The following is a 23907-nucleotide window of genomic DNA, read 5'->3' on the forward strand; positions in this document are numbered from 1 at the left end:
CTGCTCCAGCTGTGTGTGTATGTGTGTGTGTGTTTGAGTGTGCGAGTGCGAGTGTGTGTGTGCCCGCCGGTGTGCGTGCCTACGTGCCGCTTCCTTTCCGCTCGCCCTCGCGCTCAATGTTGCAACCACCATGACAGGCATCGCCGCTGCCTCCTTTTTCTCTAATTCGTGCCGTTTCGGAGGCTGCGGGCTGCATTTCGACTCCCTGGCGGAGCTGATCGTCCACATCGAGGACAACCACATCGGTGAGTGCGGAGCGGCACACAGACACACAAACACACGCACACACACACATACGCACACAGCGAGGAGCCTGAGCGCCAATACGCAATGGCCGGGCTCGGCCGGCTACTTCCTGCGTCCCTTCGCTGCTGTTGCTAGGTGTGGTAGCGTTGATACAGAGGGCTTGTTTTAGCTATACACGGCGGCCTTTCAGCATCTTGGCCAGACTGGAATGGTAAATCAAGCCGTTTTGCGTAAGCACGAGCTGTTCGCCGGAAATGGCACGCATGCTGTAACTTTTCCGCCCAGTCGATGCTATCCGCCCAGCGCTTGCTATTGCTGTGCTAGGCCTGATCTGATCACATTGCTCCAGCACTTCAGATACACAGCCGACGCTTAACACGTTACTTACACCGTTATATATTCGACATGACTGAAGGATGCCATGTGAACGTCGCTGAAAAGTTGCTTAAATACAACTGAGCTAAGTCGTAGCTCCCGTTAGCTTGGTAGCTAAGAGTTAACGGATTCTTCCGCGTCGCTGCTCTGTAACGTTGACATGCTCGTTAGTTCACATTAGCCGTGTTTTGGAGTGGTCATGATAACAAACCCAAACCGTGAGACATGATTTAATGTGTATTAGTAGCTTCCTGCTGCCACATTACAACATATCTGATAAGAGATGTACAACACAATTACCCGGTTTATTTATTCAGTCCAGTTTGTTTAATATTTGGTTCCACCATTTGATCTTCAGTACATCTTTGGTATTGTTTGCGCCAGAGCACAAAACAGAGTTTGGGCTGTTACTCAGTTCATTTCATAGTTGACTTTGTCACATTTCTGTCTAAATACCTACACATACGTTTACATTTTCTAAATACCCTAACCCCACAGGTTCCCAGCTCTGGTCTTGGGGTAGCCTTACCCTGCACATTTTAAGTGTACAGCAGTAAAACCTGTTGGACATGGAGTACTTCACAGGGCTGGAAAGGTGTTGCCCTATCCTTTTCTGTTGTTGTATTGCTTCTGCATCCACTCTTTTTGTTACCCCGTCTTTATTGTTGTTTGGCTATAGTGCTGGTGGTTAAGCATCTGCTGTTTGTTTCCTGTTTGTTCTGCAGCTCTGCCTGAGTCAATCAGGGTCACTCTCTCTGGTGTATACTTCACACAGGGCTAAGAGCTGCAGGCATGATCAAATTTTATAGAGACTGCTCCTGGTTACAAAAAACTAGATCTAGACCTGTTACTATACTAATATTGTTTTTGTGACATGCAAAAACAGTGTTACACCATGCATGCTGTTAGTGAGAGGAATGTAAGTTAATAATGATACTTTTTTTTTCCTGAGGCAAATTGTCATATTCATGGATGGACCAGTTTAGTTTTCAGTATTTAAATACAGAATTAAATCTAGCTACGCAAACCAAGAGGGGGAAAAATGAGAACTTGAATTTGAAGTCATCACGTTGCTGAACAAACTGAATACTTGTTCAAAACAAACTGAATAAGTCTGCATGTAAGCATATTAAATGTTTATTATGTGCTTTCTTAGTAAAATACTTGTCATGGAGCTGCCCTTATGTTAGTGGGTTAGGATTCTCTGTGTTCAGCCATCATTGATGCATGTCATGCTATATTTAACATGTTATAAAATTTATATTACCCAAGCTAAGTCAAAGAGCTAGCACAATCATTTGCTAAAATGCTTTTAGTTTTTGCACAACACAGAGAACTGAACACTTAATTAATGCTGAAGCTCACCTGAGGTGCCAGTTCTTCAGGAATTCTCTTATGTATAGTGATCTTTTCTTTCACTGTAATCACTCTTTCATTATGTTATTTATCAGCACTGAAACTGTGCTGTTTTGGATTGATATGTGAGCTGAAGTGTCTGTCTAATCTCTGTTCCTGTAACGTGATTCCCCGGCTGCCTGTCTCCTGGAGAATTTGCCTGGTGGCTGAGTGTGAAAGGATTTGTAATGAGAAACCCACCTGCAGGGGGGAATCTGCCCTTTTGTGGTTGATTGGCGTGGTTCTCAGCCAATCAGAATAGACCTAGTGGGGCGCAGACAGCTGGACGTCTTCTGCTGTTCTTCGTCACAGTCATCCATCTCGGCTGGAGGCAGTTAGTCCGGCGCACAAGAAACATCAGTCTAGTAGAGTTACTTCCTGTTTTGCTTTGTTATCTATTACTTAGACTCTCCGGATCTTAGGCCTGTTGTAAAATAGGCTTATTTTTGTTTCGTAATTTATAGATTACTTCAAAAAGTTAACTTATTTTCACAAAGATGCTTAAAGATGTTTGCTTTAAGTGTGAGGACCTAAGCAATTATGGTTTCAGCCACGCATTTTAAGACTGTGAGTCATATGCTGATGTAGGGCATTCTGAAGATGTTGTCCATCTGCTGCAGTTCTTTCAACTGAAAGCCTGCAGTACAATGTTAGTGATAAATAATGTAATAACACAGTGATGTATTACTTATCCGAGCAGACCTCCCGTGTATCCCTGATCTTCATCAACATTTTAATCGATGCCGTCTAGACCTTCACTGTTACTCATCACTGCCTCATCTATTAACAAATAATAACCATAACTTCAGCCTGTGTGTCAACCATGGCAGTGATTGTGCTGCTGCAGATGCTGATCCTGCTTTTGACCAACAGAGGGAGATACATGCTCAGGTATAGGCCAGTTTTGCTTCTATGCTTTCACAAATTAGTGTATAAAGTGTTGGTAAAATGTCTTTGCAAACTTTAAAGAGCTTTTAAAAATGACAACTTGAACACAAAGAAAAAATGAGGAATAAAACACTTCACTAAGCATCTAAATGAGCACATTATCCATCGCTATTCTAAACCTGATCTACAAATTTCTGTCTCTCACGGTTTTAGATTGATAGTTTTAATAGACCCTGACCTATTTGTAAAGCACATCTGTAAGTCACTCTGGATAAAGGAGTCTGCAAAATGTTATTTATTAGCAGTTAAAAGATTGACTAGTCAGTGAATTTATTTATTTAAAAAAAAAAACAAACACACAGTAAACTATTTGTCACTAAGTCAACACAATGTTGATTCCGGTTTGCATCATATGCACTGCAAGCCTGCTGCACACTCTACTCTTCTCTGTAGATAGCTCGTCTTATCAGTGTCCTGAAGAGCTCATAAATGTAAATGCTTGTACAGTGAAATGTTTGAACACTTGCCATGTCTTTGCTAAACAACAGCAATCACAGAAAGTCTATCACTTTCAATTAGGGAAGATTTAGGTGAGTCTGGATAGTAAACAACTTTTAAGCAGAGGGAAAAAAACAACACCGAGGAGAGGATTTCTATGTTTATGCATCTAGCGAAACATTACTGACAAGAAAACTTTACTTCGAGTACTGTACATATATAAAGATCCATTCTAGTGCAGCATGATTGTTATTTTCCCTGCAAATATTCCATGGTTTATGCGGTAGGAAATGAACTGTGGAATTGTTCACAATTTCTGTGGCAGCATAAAATTATATTTAGTGTGAATATTTGAATGTTCAGTATGCAGTTTTCAGTTAATAAACAGGTGCTTTCTTTTTTACACTTAATTGTAAAAAAGTATAGTGAACAATTTCTTGAACCACAGAGCTACAGTATCAGTTGTCATTGTATTGGGCCGATGATTTGCATGTTATTCTACTTTTCAAAGGTTTGATCAGCTGACTGCAGCCAAATTGATCCTGTTTGCATTTTCTAGGACAAAAGGAATGTCATTGACGTAAATAAAAAAAAAGTGATCTGTGCATGATGTTACTGCACTCATCCATAATGTATATAATATATATTTACCACATATAAAATGGGAGGGTTGCGGCAGGAACCTGTGCTATAATCAAATACTAACCTCAAATAGGGTGCAGCCAAAGGAAAATAACGTGCATTACTACATACAGTATACTACGTGTAAGCCCAGTGTCAGATAATCATTATACTTTACCAGTTTAATTATACAGGTTTTGCTTGAAATTAATCAGTCTAGTGTTTTCAGACAGCCAGTTTTGAAAGTAATGTATTTCTAATCTCTTCCCTAATCTCTCGACAAACAAACAGCATATTAAAAGAATGTTGCTGTCATGCAAAAATTAATAGACTTGGCCTGTTTGGGTTGTGTATAATCAGTTTAAAGGAGCTACCACACAGAGTCACTATTAAAGAATGAAGCATACGTCATCTTATAACGGCATCAGAGCAAAGGCCAGTCCCCAGTATTTGAGCTTCTACTGACCTGTTGAAGAAAATTGTTGTGTCTCTCTGCTGGCACACATTTGCTCCTTGAATCATTTCAGATAGACTCAGCTCACCTGTGAGTTTTATTGCACATTCCCATATTTGCTGTAACAATGCATGGTGCTGTGTTTCTGTTTGATGTGTCGAAAGCCTCTTAGGCCTCCTCCTCTCTCTCTCTCTCTCTCTCTCTCAAGGGTCTTGGTTCTTAGTTGCTTGTTAGTTGCTTTGTATAGATGATGTGGCCCGTATGGATTGTAGGTGTGAGTTGAAAGTGTGATCGGTCTTATTGGTCAGTAATGAGGTAATTAGCGGTCTCTGGAGTTTAAAAAAATTCCTTGGAACCACTCCTTCCTCCCGCCTCGCTCTCAGCAAAGTGCAAAATCTGGCACTCTCTGCAAAGGGCGAGGAAGCCTAATTACAGGGTGCGCTGGCAGATTCTGGCCTCTCTTCCTCCTCATCTGGGGACCTGCTGCTCAAACACATTCTCTGCTTTAATTAGTAGCAGGCTAAAATGAAGGTCCAAGTTCCATATACATTTGCTGAGGGGAAGCATTTTCACTAGGTGGCGCTGTCTCACTCTTAGTGTTGTTTCGAGCTTTGTTTGTTGGGACAAATGCACATGCATATGCAAAGCACTATGGCACTGCTGCTGTTCTCCTTTTCATTAATGTAAGTAAGGTAAAGGTGGCAAAGTGCTGTGTGTGCATGATAAACCACCAACATAATGTGTTTTTGTATGACAAGATATAAATTTGTTTTTCTTTCACTGATTATGTCTGATCTCACGTAGTGTCTAAGAGTGTCTCTAGCACACCTCTAAGCATTACATTGGGAAAAGTGGCAATTACAAAATAATTACAAAGAAAGAAGTCTTGCTTACTAGCAATTCACATTATATCTCAAACCAGCCTAGTGTCTTCAATCAGTAAAAATTTTGAACTTAACAAGCACCATTATACTGTCCAAACTATATGTTGTATGTTTGTGTATCACCAGGGTCCTGGAGAAATGTTGTTTTATTTCTCTATGTACTGCGTCAGCTATATATGGTTGAAATGACAATAAAAGCCTTCTTGAATAAAAGCTTCTTCTTCTTGAATTCAGGCACCAAGTTTTTTGTCCATAAATCCAGATTCAGATTTATATGATCCCACACCAACCAAATTATACAGGGTTTTCCCAAACTTAATTTGTCAAGTAGTGTTTTCAGACTGCTCATTTTTAAAAATATAAATACTTCCTTAATTTCTGGAAAAACAAGAGTTGCTTCCATGTAAATGAACTGACTTACCCGATCTGGATTCTGTATAAGACTAATACAAATCCTGTGCTGGTCAGAGAGGCTACCACACACACACACAGAGATGAAAAGCCGGCCATTTTAAATTGTGTATCAGAGCAATGGCCACTCTCCACAGAAGGAAATTGCTGCATGTCTGTGTTGACACCCATTAAATCCTCAAGTCATTTCAGACAGTCAGCTCACCTGTATGTTTTATTGCACTGCCCATATTTGTTATATAACAACACACGGTGCTGTGTTTGTATTTGATCTGTTGATAGCCTCTTAGGCCTCTCCCTTTCTTTTTCTCTCAAGGCCCTTAGTTGTTTATTACTTGCTTTGCACAAGAGACATGACATTTAATGGTGATCTTAAATAGACCATCAGATAAGGCCATGGATGAAAGAGAAGACCAGAAACCCAGGCTTTGATGCAATAATTATGTAAATTTAGTTAGGTTTAGTTTTTTTGAGCAGTTAAATTTTTACTCCATTTTACCTCATGTTTTTTTCCCCCCAAATTGGTCATTCACCATTTCTTAACATCTAGCTAGTGTTCACTTGACCACTGCCAAGCAGTGAGGATAAAGAGTAATATGTGCTTCCTTTTAGACACGTAAATTTTTATGAACTGCTGTTCATGCTACATAATATGGCCAAAAATAAATGGACATCTCACCTTAAATCTTATATGGTTCGTCCAAACAGTTATTTAGAATAATCTTTGCAATCTTTGCATTAAGATTTCCTGCAACTAGGAGGCCATATTTTCCAGCGTCACAATGCCTTGTGCACAAAGTGGGATAAAGATATGGTTTACCAAGGTTGATGTAGAAGAACTCACGTGGCCTGCACAGAGCCCTGATTTTAAACCCAATGAACACCTTTGTGATAAACTAGGTCTAAAAAAGACTTTACAGACCTCCAGTTTATTTAAGTCTAAGGTTTATGCATGTAGCGTCTATTGCTGTGCCAGTCAGTCTTCAGGAATTTTAGCCAATAATGCTTCATCGAACACAATGTGGGCTGATAGGAAAAAATAAACCCCAGCTCCATTCACGTGATATCATTGCCCAAACTCTTGCACTTTATCAGCTGAATCCTTACAGCCATGTTGTAGTGGATAGCCTTTTCAGAAAAGTGTAGACTGTTTGGATTTGAGCTTACATTCTCCCAATGATGCACCTCATATTATCTTAAACACTGACCCGAGGTAAGACTTAAGTTCAATGTAGCTAAGGATAGACAGAGTTCTGTTGATCAGGTAACATTGGGACTAATAATATCTTGCTTTGTCCCAACTGCATCTTCAGTCATCTGGAACAATGAGACTTTTTCTGCCTCTCTGAACCAGGGGCTCATTTAGGGCACCTGGAATGCATCCTGAAAGCTCAGCGGAAATAATAAATTTGAGGAGCAGTTAGTGGTCCTCCCAAAGCTGCACCTGGCTGAGCTAATTACCCCTCTACCCTGTAGCACCCCACTTATTCGTTGTTCTTCCAGTTCCATCGGACTCCAGCATGAGTGAGGACGTCTGAGAATAAGCTCAGCCCACCGCTGCTTCTCACTAGTCACGGCTAACGACAGGAAGGCCTCATATTACCTCTGCTTGGTTGAGGTGGGCAGTTGTTCCTAATTTAGGTAATAGGATTTTATCAAAATGCCATGTGGGAACCTGATGCTGATGTGTCATGGTGACACGTTGCAGAAATATCGTCTTGCCAGATGAATAAATATAGCGTCCATGAACGCACTCAATGCGAGATATGGCTGAATTGGTGTCTCTGGTTTCTGGTCACAAGCCCATACTCCCACATGGGGGCCTTTGCCGTAAACATGTCACCATGACGAGGGCCACACGAAGGCATCCCACAGTGCACTGGGAGAGCGGAGCAAAGGAGGAGGGAGGACGCTGGGAGGCAGTCATGTCTGAACAGCAGAGAGTGTTTGTGCTGGCTGAGAGGTAGAGTGAGGAAAACAGGATGAGGTACATAAAGAGCCAATGAGGCGAACATGCCTGCGTTTATGGCTTCGTTCTAATGAATGCGTTCGGTGTGCTGCTTCAGCTCCTTACACACACTTGCATGTTCACACTGTGATACCTAGCCTTCTTTCCATAGCAGGATTGGTTCTGGTTTTATTATGAGGTGGAGGAGGAGGAGAAGAAAAGAAGGAATTCTGCTCAGCCTCACTCATTCCTTCCTGTGTCTGTGATGGGCTGTGGTACTTCTCTCTTTTTGTCCTTTTCACTCACTCACTCTCGTTTTTCTAACCATAATAAGCGTTTTACGTGAACTCCGGCTTAGTCTCAATGGACAAAATGTGTGTCTGCGTGTGTGTGTGTGTGTGTGTGTAAGAGATAAAAAGGAGAAGAGACCACCACAGTGGACCACCTGCCTGTGTGTTGGACCACCTCTCTCTCTCCTGAGCTGGGATCTGGTAGGCTGCTGCGCCAGGTCCCTGATTGGCCTCCGGATGCCAGCATGTGATTTACAGAGTGTGTTGGGGGATTGATCTATGGCTAATTGTGTGGCTGTTGAGGGTGTGTGTGTGTTTCCCACCCTCTGTTCGGGTGCAGAAGAATAATGCTGATCTTAATGTGTCTGTACGTGTGTGCGGGACTGCAAAGTGTCAAAATCTCTTACTCAGTGCTTCCAGACTAATGAAACACTTCAGTAAGAGTTCAGAGTGTCAAAGAGCTCAGCATTGCAGTGCCAGTGACTAACAACACACAAGGCTACATAGACCAACACTCCAATCGAGTACAGAGCCCTTAGAGCTGCTGTCTAAAGAGCACTCTGCCCTTTGGCGCTGTGGCTCGGGCGAATACCAGGTGGTACTGTCTGCATGCCTGGGTAATTATGAGGTGCTTGTGAGTGTGTGATGCCACGCTGGCCGGAATTGCGCTGCAGATTTACACACACACACACACACACACACACATTGGCTTGCTGTATCTCTTCAGGGAAATTGTGTGGTTTCTGAAAAACTGAGACAAATATGGTTTAGTTTAAACCGAGAGAAAATGTGTTTACTCACAGCAGCAGGATAAAGAGAGGCATTAAGACGCATCGTAGTGTGCGCATGTGTGTGTGTCTGGGTTTAGGTCATGATTAGCTGAAGTCCTTTTTGTGCAGCATTTGTGTTAATGGTGTTGGAGAATGCCTGCAGAGGTGGGCATCTGAAAACAATTACCCTGGCAGGGTAGTGAAACTGTGGGCTAAGTTAAACACAGAGTGGACATGAAGCTCTGGGACCTGTGGATTCTCTTGTAATAAAAGCTTCCCAAAAATGCAGGGTTGCATAGCTTTTAGGTTATAGCGCAGGCCACTTCGAGGGTGTTTAACATATCTTCACACTAGGGGGCAGCAGAACTTTACCAATTAGTCGCTCAGTCCAGTCTGTGGAACGCTGAGGGCAAAGGCTTCCTTGGTGATACTGATTCAGGAGCAGTGCTGTCCTCTCACTGTGAGGTTTGGCCAGATTGGATCCATTTCAGGTTCACATTCTTAGCCATATCTTACACACTAGACCAATAGGCTGGATATCTGGATAGGCTTCTGAACACAAATCGTGCTGATGTAGACCGGCACTAAAGTGCAGCAGACCAGATGTCTGGAACGCACTGTATGAAGTTGCACAAGTGTGTCTAATGTGGTCTAACATGTACCCAACTCTGTGTGCGAGAGTGTGTGTGTGAGTGATTTCAGTGGAATCAACATGCAACCAAATGCCTGGAAAGACCAACTCCACTTTCCGCATATTTAGTGAGGACCTCTGACTAATTCTGCTGCTCATTTACATTTAATGACAGAAACTTTATTAATGAAGTTAATTGCCATCTGGGAGCGATTGGAGGGTTGGTGAGTGGCAGGAATCTTAGAGAACCACTGGGTGAGACTATGAAATGAGTAATAGATTCACTTTATATACGCTTTGGGGATAGTCCACACTCGAAATGAGTGCCTTCATGGAAAAAACTTGTTACCACGTAATTAGCTCCTCACACTCTCACGCAACGTTTGCACCGAGTTCTGCTAGTTATTCCGATTCCAATTGGGTTCATTTTCTCAGGAAACCTGCAAACAGACGCTGATATTCTGACAGGTGTTTAAAATGCTTTTTAAAGTGAGCTGTTCTCACAGCGGTTTTGAGGGGGTTTTTTTTGACCATCTTCTCTACTTCTCTCACTAACTTTGTTCTCCTTTTTTCTGTCTCAGATACAGATCCTCGAGTGCTTGAGAAACAGGAGCTGCAGCAGCCCACATACGTCGCTCTCAGCTACATAAACAGGTGACACACATCACCACACTCAGAATCCCTAATAGTATGTGGTGTGTAAACACTTTTTGGTCCTTAATATTAAGGGTCTGTTTGCTAAATTGTTATCCATAATAATAACACAATTGAAGCAGTTTTTCCCCCTTTTTTTCCTTTTATCTGTCTTTTGCATATTGCAGTCACTATAAAACTGTATTACGTATTTTCCTTTGGGCTTTTCAGTGTCTTGAATTATTTATAAGTATTATTATTATTATTCGTGATTTCTATTAAATGTATTAAAAAGAATGCTAACTGTACTTCCACTGAAACATTATCAGCTGCCTTTTTCATCTTTATAGTTCTCTAAGCTTCAGCGTTGCTGTGCATGGTAGTGTTTTAGATTCCCTTGAATGGCTCCAGTCCCTTTATGACTCTATTAGAGACTTCAAACCAGCATCTGAGCCTCCATATGCTCCTCATACTGAAGACGCTTGTGTTCTGACATTCTCTGTATAGCGTGGTTTCAGAATGGATCCTCCATGCTGAGAGGGCGCACTGGGTCTCGTATGCTGTTTCACTGCTGGTAGAAAGAGGAGTCTCCACTTGATGTGGTTGCCAACTGTAGTCTGTTAATTCCACACCAGCTTTAACAATGTTTGTGTGAACTTTTTATTTTTTTGTGCCATGCATTTATAAAAGCGTTTATAGCGTAACAAAACAACTCAGGCCCAATAGTTTGATAATGAAAGCATCCGCAGAGAATCGACTGACTTGGAAGTGATTACACATGTCTCTCTTTGATGAAGATCTCTGATCATCTTTCTTATTTCTGTACTCTTCTCTGTAGGTTCATGACGGATGCAGCGAGGAGAGAGCACGAGACTCTGAAGAAGAAAGTTCAGCCAAAGCTGTCCCTGTCTCTGACAGGCAGCCTATCACGTAACAGCGTGTCCACTCCGCCCCGACACACCAGCGGCAACCTCACTCCACCCGTGACACCACCTATTACACCCTCATCTTCATTCAGGAGCAGCACTCCCACAGGTACACCCCACACACACACGCAGTATGTGTGTGTATACACACACGCAGTATACTACAGGGGTTCACTCCTGTCTTGATCATACTACACCCGGGTGTTTCCGATTTATAAATAATATATACTTCTGTTCATTAAAATATTTCTGCCCCATATTTAGCATGCTTCTGACGTCATTCTCAAAAAATGCCACAGAGTCACATGTCTTCACTGGGGATGGGCACAAGAAATGCTTCTGCAGGGGGTAGGAAAGATGTCTCTGTGTTCTTACTGGGTCAAAAGTTGTCATAACAACAATTAGGAACAATTATGTAACGTATAATTTGCATTATTTAATCTTAACACTTACACAAAAACTGAAACATGACCTGAATGAAATATATTGCACTTGATTACAGTGGTGTTACTGCGGGGACTGAAACTTAGAGTCTGCACAGACACACAGATTTTAGAGCAATTTAAAGCAAGGATTGTTCAACAGATGGCCTGCAGGCAACCAAACAGCTGCCAATGGATATAATAACGTAAGAAAAATAAAACTAATATGAAAAAGAAAGGCTCGAGATGCAGCACACAATCAAACTGCTTTCACATGTGGCTGTAGACTGGGGAAAAAATGGCTTCAATTATATAAGTACAGCAGTTACCGAAGATGAATTAATGATAATGTGTGTGTTGATGCATAGCTATCACACAGCCACTGTGAATAACAGAATGCCAAGGTCTTTTATTATTTTTTTCCCACATTGATATATTACAATATGTGTGGAATAAGTAAGGAATACAACTCATGTTATTATAGAATAATAATCAACAATGAGGTGCTGTGACGTGGCCTGCTGCACATTTTATCCCACGGATATTTCCCTTTTATTCCTCCGGGATTTCATTCCTCTTGTACTGCAATTGCAGTTTTCTTTCTTTTATTCAAGAATAAAAATACTTTCAGTCTGGTATGACACTCCCAAAAAGCATTTACAACAAGACGGAAAAACATGTCAAGTAATAAATACGTGTCTACAGAAAATGTTGTCATCGTATCAACAATTATGCATTTTGTTAAGTGGAATTTTTATTATTAGTAGTAGTAGTAGTTGTAGTAGCAGTAATTACATTATTATTATTATTAGTAGTAGTAGTAGTAGTAGTTGTAGTAGCAGTAATTACATTATTATTATTATTATTATTATTATTATTATTATTATTATTAGGCTTTAATTGTGTGGAGCAGCCATCATACAATTCCCAGTGAATTAGTTGTTACTGTAGAAACAATAATCTATTAGAATGAGCACATTAACAGAACCATAAGATTTGAGTTACTGACCACAATATTGTTGCAGCCAAATTAATCGCCACCTTCTGACCAATCAGATTTGAGAGTTCCAACATCGCTGCATTGTTTAGTTTGCACAAGAGAAGCTAAGCCTCATGCACACAGGCAGGCTGACATTTTACCCTCTGTTCTCTTTCCCAGAGAATAAAGTGCAGGATTAAATGTGCAGCTGCATCGGTGTGAAATAGTTTTGTGTGTTTACTAAAATAAATGGATATATATGTAATATAAATGCATACGTACATAAAATAAAATAAATAAAAAATAATAATGTGGAAGTAATCGTCATACCATTGCTTCCATCTACTTTTTCATTCTGTTTTGATTAAATAAGTAAAATTGTGTACATAACAATAAACATAAATAAAACATGGTGGCACCTGATGTGGTAGGAAAAGAAGCAGTGACAGGGTTTTGTGAAGCTGACATCGAGCTACAGTAATGTATGAGTGAGTGCATTAATATAAATGTGATTCGTGGTACAGCTGGCATCCCTGTCAGAAGCGTGCTGTTTAAGACAATTACTCCACACATTCTGACTAATCCCCATTGAAAATATAGCAGTTCTGGGGTATAAACACCTATGGCATTTTATTGCTCTTCACTGCATTTTGCCTTTTTCTGTACTCACTGCAACCATTTTCCCATAGTCCTTATTAGTGGGTTATTTCTTCTCTTTGCTCCACAATTAGAAGTGCAGAGCATTTTATTTGTGAGGGTTTGTTTGGGAATGCTGGTTGCTGGCATGATACTTTTCCTGTGCATTAACCCATAACCCTTAACAACATGCTTACATTCTTTTCCATAAAAGTACAATGGCAGCGTGTCGGCGCTCTCGCATTAGCAAAGCACAAGCCTGTGAGAAATTTGTGCTACCCGGTTTTTCTGCATAGTTATGCGACCCAAGAGAAACAGTTCTTTGGTTGTTGTGTGTCCTTCAGGTAGCGAGTACGACGAGGAGGAAGCAGACTATGAAGAGTCTGACAGCGATGAGTCTTGGACCACCGAAAGTGCCATTAGCTCCGAGTCCATCCTCAGCTCCATGTGCATGAACGGAGGCGACGAGAAACCTTTCGCCTGCCCCGTGCCTGGCTGCAAAAAGAGATACAAGGTAAAGAACGTGGCGCAGATCTGATTTCTCAGTGCTACAGCAGTGAATGTAGAAAAAACTTAAGCGGTGCTGATCCAGGGACATGATGAACAGCAGCTCATATAATAGACAATAGACCAAAGCTGTCTGTGTCCAAGCACTCTGTAAAAATAACAATGCTTTAGACTGTGAGGTACGGCTATTGACGACGTACACTCGAGACTGATGAAAGCTCTCAGAATGCACAGACTCCTACGGCCATACAGTCCACTTCAAGGCTTCCACAGGTTTTATGGGATTTTCCGCTGGCATCTGGCGCATGCTCCCGTGATGAATTATGTACAGCTTGAGAGAGCCGTGTTCATTAAGAGGCACAGGAAGTGGCTGGTGACAGGCACGAAGGAGATTTTCCATGTTCATGCCATTTTTCCATGGCGTTAGATGTGGATTTGATTTGGGCTGGAGTGGTTCTCTGTGTACCTGGTCTTGACACCAGATGAGTGTCACGTTACCATGCTCTGCAACATTGAGCCCAGTCCTGCGAAAAGTTAGTGCTCTTCCAGGTTCCAGTTTCATAATGTGACCTAAAAAAAAAAAATCAGTCTGTTCAATGCAATAAAATTTTTGTATGGCTTTTTTTTTTTTTTTTTTTTTTTTTAACAATTGATATTGTTACAAAGCAGCTTTACAGATTTAGCTTCTTAATGAACAAGCCAGAGACTGTGGCAAGGAGGGGAGGTATGACAAAGAAACCTTTAGAGGAACCAGACTCAGAACGTAAAACCAATTAATCCTCTTTGCCTATTAATGAAGCCTCTTCTGGTTGACACCGGATAGTGGATAATACATCGATAAAGTATACGGGTAGAAGAGTTAAGCGAAACAGAACTGTGTATTAAAAGTTTATTCTGTATGAGAATATTGTAAATAAGAGTCCTGGGATGAAATAAACAGTTTTAATGATTACAGCAACAATTCACAGGATGTAGAGTTTTTTGAGAATGGAACTGGAATGATTTAATTCATGTGTTTGTGTGAATTTAACTGACTAAGATTTAGCTTCATAGTGTATAATTATAGAAAGAATACAAGGACTATTTTCTTGTAGGCGAGAAATATGCATGCGCACTGCAGAAATCTTCTTTACGGCTCTTCTGGACAGTGTGGTATGATTTGAATCCTGAATATTGCTGGCTTCTGTCTTTCTCAGAATGTGAACGGTATCAAGTATCACGCCAAGAATGGCCACCGCACTCAAATCCGTGTGCGCAAGCCGTTTAAATGCCGCTGTGGGAAAAGCTACAAGAGCTCGCAGGGCCTGCGCCACCACACCATCAACTTCCACCCGCCCGTCTCCGCTGACATCATGCGCAAGATGCAGCAGTAGAGCGGGCCTCCGTGCCAACCCGATCCTTCACGCATATGTTCCATCATTAGCTGTTGCTGACTGCATTTGATACCTGTTTTCCGCTTTGTTTCTCTTTAATCCTCCTTGTCCTCCACGAGGAAGACCCTGTCCCCTCATTCCACCTCTCCTTGAGGAAACTTGTACCCCTTCATTTAACTCTTCCATAAGGAAGACTCTTTCACTCTCGCCATCATTTCATACCTCATTTAGGAGGTTTTCTTTATCATCCCTGCGCATTCCATCTACTCCTGTGAAGAGTAAACGCTTTTACCCTCTTAATTCCAGGAGCTCCTGTGCTCCCTTTACACTACGCTTTGAATTGCATGCATTTGTTTTTTTTGTATCCTGTTATCTGTTCTGTGTCTATTTGAGATGATGTATAATAGTAGAGTTTGCAGTTTTGTACTTTTGCACATTCAATTATTATTCCTTTGCTGTCTTGTATTACTATTGACTTAAGGTGCTTATTGTAAAAATTATTGGGACACGTTGAGATAGGACAAGGCTTGGCATCACTATGGGACGAGTTCCCAACAGTTGCTGCCACTACATGGGGCAGCATGTGATGCGTGTCAAAGCCACAACATCAGAATTCAACCAGCATGATTATTTTGGCTTCTGACAAGAGAAAAGGGCAACAAAAAAAAAAAAAAAGGAAGGGCAGAAAATTTCTGACAGTTTGTGCTACCCAATAAGAATATATCCAACATTTTTAGTTGTAGATTATAATAAGTACATATAGACTTTCATAATCCAATATTAAATATATCCTTTTATTCCCACGCTTTTATTTGTTTGCATATGCAGTTTTTAAAAAATGATACCAGGCTAAAGATTAATTTTTGGAGTTTACTTTAATGGTAAAACCCATATTTTTCATCCTTGGACAAATCGTGTTTTACACCTATTTACAATCTCAGGTGACAGATTGCCAGCATTTCAGACACATTATCTTGCCCATGTGGTCTAATGGTATTTTTTTATACAGCTGTTACACGGGTCCCAGGCCAGCTGTGGCTGGTTGTTCTAGAACCTCTGGAGCATTCTAGAACACCGCAGCTGAATCCATTGCCTGTTAAAGGACCTAAAGCACTTTGTAGCACCTAGTTGCCAACCTAGTTAGGAAGTTTCCATTGCCAACACATCAGCGACTGCGGAGAGCAAACTGCGAGTCACTGTGTCAAATCTACACACTGACACACTGCTATTGGGGTTAGGAGTACTTGTACTCTTCTTTTTATTTTCAATCTAGGGGTTTTCTTTTCTTTTCTGTTCTCTTTCATCAGAGCCCCAAAGCATGTGTTAGTTTTAAGGTCGTTGTAACTGATTGCCTTGAACTGTTGTAGACCACAGCTTTGGTATAACAAGTCAATCCAATTCAATTGGGATTCCAACAAGTCAATTGGGTTTTTGTCCTTCACCGGCTGAGCTCTGACGTTTTCCGAGCCACATTTCAGACGGACACATGACAGTTATTGTACTTCCCAATATTAAAACTACAGCAGAGCAGTTGCCCATCACCTTCTTTGGTGGCCTTCTGCATCAACCGTGTTGTTTTGCTAATGTGGCAGTAGGATAACTCAGGGATGTCCTGTCCTAGAGTTAGAACTTAATTTTTCTGCCTTTTCTGCTTGAGTCAGACAGGAGCAGACTTCTGAGTACCAGCAGTTATCTGGCATTAAAATAAATAGAATAGTTATATATTACAAAATCAATCACCCGACTCTGGGAGGTATTAGAAGTAAAACGAGAAGAGTTGGCAGAGTAAGCCCTGATCAAGAGCCAAGCTGCCAATCACCCATGATCATGACATTCTAACTGCATGGACATCAATGTTGTAATGGATTTATCTGTTTGACAGTATTATACTGCCAGTCTAGAGGGAAGTATTGGACATGTTGTGCATAGTTTATGTATTATGTATCTGTGTAAGTGCATTAAATTATATTTTCATACATTTGTGGGGTGGGGGGGGGATTCCTACATGTAATGCTATTGACACCAGGGTTTGTTTTTAAACTGGTGAACTTTCTTCAACAAAAATGGAAAAGAAAAAAACTGACAAAAAAGCTGCTTCATAAATGTACACCTGGTTACAAGTTAAATATTAAATGGCCTCTGATGTGTTTTGATAACTTTGTGTGTGGAATGGTTTATTCTTTTTATGATGTGTCAGGACATGTGTTTCTCACTTCCAAGAACGGCTTTTAGCTAAAACTAAAACAGCTCTTATCTAACCACACTGGCAATGCAGCAGAACCGGTTATTGTTTCAAACAAAACTTTATTGGTGTATATCAGAGTAAGAAGATGCAGATACAAGAAAAAGACCTTACATTAAGTTAACCCAAAGTAAATACACATTAACTTTTTTAACTGAGACAGATTAAGTCGAGCACTCGGTGATGTTCAGTAGTGCAATGCGGTGTACAGGTTTGATTAATGAATTTCATATCTTAACCCTTCTGAGCAGAATCATTTCTAAATGTAGCTCTCTCAGTTCGTTGACATCAAATGACTTTGGACTACGAACATTCATTTGTGAGTTTCCTTTAAAAAATTATTTTAGTCTGAAACCAGGCTTAATTTGCGTCAAGGAAACCAGACCATGAATTCAGTGCAGTGACAGAATAAGCATGCAACTAAAATATAATAACTGCTGAATTATTTAAATAGAAGGAAAAAAATAGCTTCTTAGAACTTGTTCATGTGTGATATTTAAAAGCATTTTCTAAAATAGATTATTTTATGATTATATGATCAGCTTAATGTGTATAAACTAGTATTTTGCCCTGACAGTACAGAACTGTGCTAGATCAGCACAGGGGGGGAAAAAAGGTAATACCTGACATATTTCTTAAAGCCTGGAGAGCCTTGCAGTTACACGTGTTAAGATGTTACACTGGCTATATGATTATGCTTGTGACAAAGTGACAGTGAGGTTAGTCTGTACAGCCTTCTCCAAAGAAACCAATACTAATAAATAGCACCCCAAAAATCAGTAATCTTGCAGTATTCCTACTCGGCTGTTACAGAACCCCACCATTCTGATGGGCGATGTGAGCTTTAAAAGAAATCCTTAGCGAAAGAGATAGTCATGAGCTAATTAACTGATTGATTTAGAAATAAATGCTCACAGCGTAACGTGCGGCTAAGAGTTAACGGCTGCATTTATGAGGCGAGAGAAATGAGTTGAATATAAATGTGGTGAAGATTTTCGCTCTGGTTGGTCTAATCGAAGTTGAGCACGTTGCCATCAAAATGGGTGAGCACGTGTTTCTCGAACAGCTGCTGATCGCAGTCTAGGGGGAACTGCTCACTGCACATGGGACACACCTTCCAGTGGCTCTCTACATGCTCCTCGAACTTCGACTGGTCGTAGTTCGGCGGGAAGATGACCTCACACAGCGGACAACGCTTCTGCAGCTCCTCGCTGTAGGACAGCAGGAGAAAGTTGATGCATGAGAAAATGGTAAATACAGATGAGTGTGAAGGGGGATGGGGGGGGGGGAACAACAGAAAATAGCCAAGGCGAATAAAAGACAGTGCATGTGTGCGATTGTGTGTAATAAGCTGTTTTGATGATGCGGGAGAACCAAGGGAGTGAGGCAGTAAAACAGCATCTGTGTGTTGTGCAACGTGGGTGGCCCATGCAGCTAATTCAGCCACAAACACAACTCCTGCAGAGCTCAACAACATGACACATGACAGCACTTTCTGTGTGGTACTTTCTCAGGGTGTCGGTGCGTTTTACCTGGTATCAAAGCAGAATGGGATTTGTCCATCGTTGAGGAAGTTGGTGGGTGGCTCGCTGACTGTGGCCTGGGTGTTGGTTTGCTGTAGAGACAGAACACAGGTCAGAGAGCACTCATTACTGTTACTACGTTTGTCAGCATTAGCATTAACATGTACCATTCGATGTGCACCACAATTCCTCTCTGTGCTGAATTACTCAATTAGCTGCAGTGTTTGGAGGCAAGCTGCAGCATCCTTAATGAGCCCCCTTAAGTTCAGTTCTGGCAAGCTCAGCTAATCCCTACTCAGCATAGCAGAGAGAGCACAATGCAAACCATAAAAGCTTTTCCACCAGATAACGTGGCACAGTACAGATACAGTACCCTGGTCAAGGGGACGTGTCTGTTTCTCATCACATAACTATGCCTGTGAGCGTAGAAGGAACTTCTATATTATTTTGCGGCACCGTTTATTTGTTCAAAAAAGAAATGCTTCAGAAATGTCTTGGTAGGCCATCTTATTTATATTGAAGATATCCCGTTTTTGCTTCTCAAAATACATAAAAACACTGTCATGCTGTCTGGTAGACAAATAATTCTTGCTCGGATTGTTTCAAATGGCAGGTGTTTGACAACTCAAGACTGTTTTGTTTATTGTCTAATCAATAGTCTGTCTGCTCTATTCCTAGCTCCCTCCATGTCCCGGTTCAGTACTCTTGGCTCACTGGCAGAAACACTGAACAGAGAATGGAAATAATGACAAAATGTTGGATAACAGATTTGTTGCCATACTGTGACCTATGTTAAAGTGCAGTCAGGTCTGCTGTGCATATTGATTGGGCCAGAGATGAGTCATTTAAAAAAGTACCTGATAATGGGTATTGGTTTTACTTTGCTACACACTTCCTTGGGTTAAATCCTTTTTCCCTTTTTTTTTAAAAAAATTACTCTTTTTCTGTGCACCTGAATTAATTGACAACTTATTCAAGCAAACCTTCAGGAATGAAAAAATACTAATAGACAGTCCCTCAGCAGATCAGAAAATGTCTGTAAAGGTCTTAAAAGAGCCCTAAAAATCCAATTATATGAATAAACAATGTGCATGTTCTTGCTGCTATATGCAAGGAAGCATGATCCACTCACAGTGTTTGCCTGCTCCTCGGGCTCCTCCAGGCCATCAGGGCGGCTCAGGTTGCGGGCAGGCTGGCTACACACCACGTTGCTGTCCAAAGATGGAGGTCCAACAGGAGGAAGCCTAGGCATCTGATCATCTGAAAACTCACCATCTGCACTGTCTAAACCAAGAGACACACAAAAGAGTCTAGGATTACCCTTCCTTATCTGTAGTTTTGACCAAACCTATTTAAATGTGGATGTCTTTGGTATTTTAATTTCAGTTGTTGCACATTGTCTAGCATGTGTACATAACACTGACCCCTGCTTTCAGTTGAGTATGGGTTTCCAAACATCAGCTCTGAAGGACGTTGGGCCACCAGTAAAGGAGAGGGGACATCTGGCTGATATGGCAGGGGGAACTGTAGAAAAACTGGTGGTACATCCAAATTACCATCATCGTCCTCCTCTTCCTCACGACTTGCACTTCTCTGCAGCTCCTGCGATCAAAGGCACATTTATTAAAAGTTCAGCCAGTGAATGGAATCAAAAGTAATACTAGGTAACTCTAAATGGCAATGTAGTGGCAATACATGATTTAAATGCCCTAGATGGAAGCTACATTTAAATTTTACTGTTACTAAATGTAGCTGGACTGCCAAACAGAGGCAATATAAAAGAAAACCTTAAGGCAGCAAACAATTTATTGACGGCTATTCAGATTTCCATCAGTCTTCCTTTCTCTCCATCTTTAGCTCCAGACAATACATCATCTGCCACAGTATTTTAGCTGCAGCGTTGTGGACGCACTAGCCACCCTCTCGCACAAACAGTTTAATTAGCCCCTTAATTAAAAACTCCTCGGCCTGTTCAAAGGGATGCAGAGCTTTGCCTTTTACTGAAGTTTTCTGCAGGCGCCAATTTAATTTACAGGCTCAGCCTCAAATTGGGTCATTTTGCTAGTTGAAGCGTCAGGCTCTGTGCTTTAGCTACCTCTCTCAGCAGTGCTTTCTGTTTTTTGGATATTTTTTTTTGGGCTGCTGTGCATCCCTTTCTGTGGTCCAGAGTAATTGAATGGAAAATGAGGCCTTGCTGGCTCTGCTGCCCCAATTAGAGAGATACGTTAAACCCAAACCAGATCCTGGGAGGGGAAAAAAAACAAGCACACTGCGGGCATTTTTAGATTGGCACAAGTCTTTAAAGAAGAAAAATGAAAACCCGCACCCCTTCCAGTTTCTCCTTCTCTTTGGATAAGGCAGCGAGGCTGTCCTTCAGCTCCTTCAGTTCCCGGCCTTTGGCTGCTACCTGGCTCTACGCAATGAGGAGAACAGTAATGCATTATTAGTTAAGTGCATATGGTGTTAATAAGAATAGTGAGGAATAGGGGTGTAAATATCCAGAGGAAAATTAAGTATGTAATCCTTAAAGCTGAGTGTACTTTAGCATTTAAGAATAATATTTTACATTAATGACTACTTGCAGTGAATAACTCACTTCCAGCACTGCTATCCTTCAGCCATGTTACTCACTGTGTTTAAATAAAGGCACAATGAGCCAGCCGTTACATTAGGCTGTCTTGCATCAAAAATCTCTGTCTATCCTTCTCCTGCCTCCATGTCTCGTGTATACAGCAGTAAAATACTGTCTCCACTCTGTGCTCTTATAAACCTGCCCTGTCTGTGCAGTTGTGCTAACAAATGATACCATTCGATGGAAAAACCTTGAGTCAAAACAGTTATGCACAGACAGAAGAGAAGCAGTGCAGACGCTAGTGATCAGGGCTCGAACCGTCTCAGTTTTTATTTACAAAGCAGCTCAGAGCAGCAGTTATGATCTACAGCCAGGTTTCTGTTGGATGGCATGAATAAGTTACAATAGCAAACGAGAGACATTTAGTGATTTGTGAGACTAAAGCCAATCTGGCCGTGTTCCAAAGGAGCAGAACAATTTATGGTTTATGGCACAGCACCTATTGATTGTTTACTATGAAGGTTTTTAAATGTACATTTGTTTTATGGTTTGTTTCACTGGAGTTTACATTAATGTTGACTCCCAAAAAAACTAAGTTCTTGGGGTTGTGATAGTGTCGTTCAGATAAATGACTGATCTTTTTCGTAAGCACACAGCATGACATTATCTAAAATTTTCTCTTTTATTTTTACTATCATTACTAGCAATGCCTTGCTGAAGCAATTACTCTAACTGACTCGTTATGAAAATGTGTTAGGATCCACTGTCGTGTTTTTCATCAACATAACTCAAATGTGCATGACAAACTAGAGATGGCACCAATCCAATACCTAGGATCAGGCCAATACCAGCAAAAAATTATAAACTGGATATAGGAGATAGTGATTTCAGAGAAAACAGATATCGACTGATATCTGATCGACAAATATTGATATCGACTGATCCTCAAAGTTTCTCCATCACTACTGGTATTAGAATTAATGTGATATCATGCCATCTATAATATTTTGTGTGTTTCATGCAAAGCACAAAAATGCGCCAACAGGTCTAGATTTATAACAGATGTTCTCCTTTGTGTCCAACTCTGTTTTTACAACTCTTGGTACGTTAACATTATGCTTTTTCTTATGTTATGTTTTCGTAACATTTGTTGGTCATATGTTGGTCCTTTTTATCAGCAGTCAAATAGTCAATAAACATGAGTGACCCACTTCCACTAACAGCCATACATGCTCATGCTTTAACATTTAACATTGTCTCCACTATGTTTGACAGAAGATATGATATGCTTTCCTTTTCCATCCTCTACTCTTCCCATCAAGTTACCTTAACCTGTCTAAGAGAAGACAACAGTGAATGCCTCCACAGGCAAGGACAGGTTATACATTGGGACAGTAGGGGGCGCTGACCTTGTAGCGGTCCTCCTCAGCAGCCAGCTGCAGCTTTAGGCTTTCATTGATCTTCACCTGCTCTTTCCACTTCAGCTCAAGTTTAGCCAGCTCATCCATCAGCATGCTGCTGCGCCCCTTCTCCTCCTATAGTTCATGTTTAGTATAGTATAGTATAGTTCATATTTACAACATGTATTTGATACTAGCATGACTGCATATGTAGCATCTGCCAGAAAGCTGCCATAAATGCTCAGTTTAAAACAAGGTGCATGGTTGTAACTAGAGGTACATGTTGATACACTAGACACACAGGTCATGTCTGGCATGAAGATTAAATATAATGATAATTAATACCAAACTGACTTACACACAACATCTGTTTGCACTTCTTGTATTTGTCACTCTTATCAAACACATCCTTACTGACACCCTTCAGCTTGCCCTGGATAATTGCATCCAGCAGGTTGTCTGATGAGCCTGGGCTTCCTGTCACAGAGACAAAAGCTTATTGATATCTTTATCCTCAGCAAAGAAAACTACTTCTATCTACAAGGATCTGTATTTTGAACTACAGTTAAAAGAGCCACTTGTATAAATAGTTAATACACAAATTGGATGCTATTAAGCTTGGACAGAAGACTTACCTGGCACAGATGCTTCAGGGCTGGCAGACAAGGGGCCAGTTGCTGCATCTAAACCAGGACTCCTCTTTGCCTAAAATAAACAACAGGGACCCTCAATTTAGCACTTACTGTAAGCATGACGTGATGTGTTACTTATTTTCAAAGTATCCCTGACATCAGATTGGATGGACAAATCTGATTTATAGATAAGCTTTATATTTATATTTATAAATTTAGATTTATAGAAATTTTAGAACATCTTTTGATGCAGCGAAGCCTGCCACATCTGCTATGCAAATTATTAGTAAATTTGCATAGTATCCACACCTAGGGTGCTAGGCCAGCTATATAGCGAACTTGGGTAATGTTAGTGAAGAACAAAAAAGATTATAATGGTATATTCTGATAAGTGAGGCCACTGTTAAATACATTTCTCAGTATCAGGACATGAAATTCCCTTTTTTTAAAGGGTAAAGGTAGCCCAAGTTTCTTGGGCTTTACATTATAACTTATTTATTGTCCTGCATACATAACTGCAATTGGTTAAGAATAACATATTCATTGGTTTATTAAGATGTATTTGTATAATAAAACAGCGTGTTTTTGGTGTCAAAAGATCAGCAGTACCCACCACACCTCTGGCCTGCCCTGATTAGAAATGATATAACT

General features: G+C 40.8%; 2 protein-coding genes across 3 annotated transcripts in view; one reads left to right on the forward strand and one right to left on the reverse strand.

Annotated features, from left to right (window-relative positions):
- Positions 1–17043, forward strand: jazf1b (JAZF zinc finger 1b). The gene is made up of 5 exons (XM_058399840.1): positions 1–245; positions 9993–10065; positions 10883–11079; positions 13352–13521; positions 14711–17043. Exons 1-5 carry the CDS (start codon positions 131–133, stop codon positions 14885–14887), a joined length of 732 nt encoding a protein of 243 aa, XP_058255823.1. The 5' UTR covers positions 1–130; the 3' UTR covers positions 14888–17043.
- Positions 16862–23907, reverse strand: part of tax1bp1b (Tax1 (human T-cell leukemia virus type I) binding protein 1b) — a 21081-nt gene continuing 14035 nt past the window's right edge. For both annotated transcript variants that reach the window (XM_058399828.1, XM_058399820.1), the window contains exons 11-18: positions 23260–23329; positions 22983–23101; positions 22634–22759; positions 20979–21065; positions 20077–20254; positions 19785–19936; positions 18662–18744; positions 16862–18340 (exon numbers count right to left, since the gene is read on the reverse strand). In XM_058399828.1, coding sequence (XP_058255811.1) covers positions 18139–18340; positions 18662–18744; positions 19785–19936; positions 20077–20254; positions 20979–21065; positions 22634–22759; positions 22983–23101; positions 23260–23329 — 1017 coding nt within the window. In that variant the 3' untranslated portion in view covers positions 16862–18138. The remainder of the gene's footprint in view (positions 18341–18661; positions 18745–19784; positions 19937–20076; positions 20255–20978; positions 21066–22633; positions 22760–22982; positions 23102–23259; positions 23330–23907) is intronic.

Source organism: Hemibagrus wyckioides, linkage group LG01, assembly GCF_019097595.1.
Source record: "Hemibagrus wyckioides isolate EC202008001 linkage group LG01, SWU_Hwy_1.0, whole genome shotgun sequence".
Lineage (NCBI taxonomy): Eukaryota > Metazoa > Chordata > Actinopteri > Siluriformes > Bagridae > Hemibagrus > Hemibagrus wyckioides.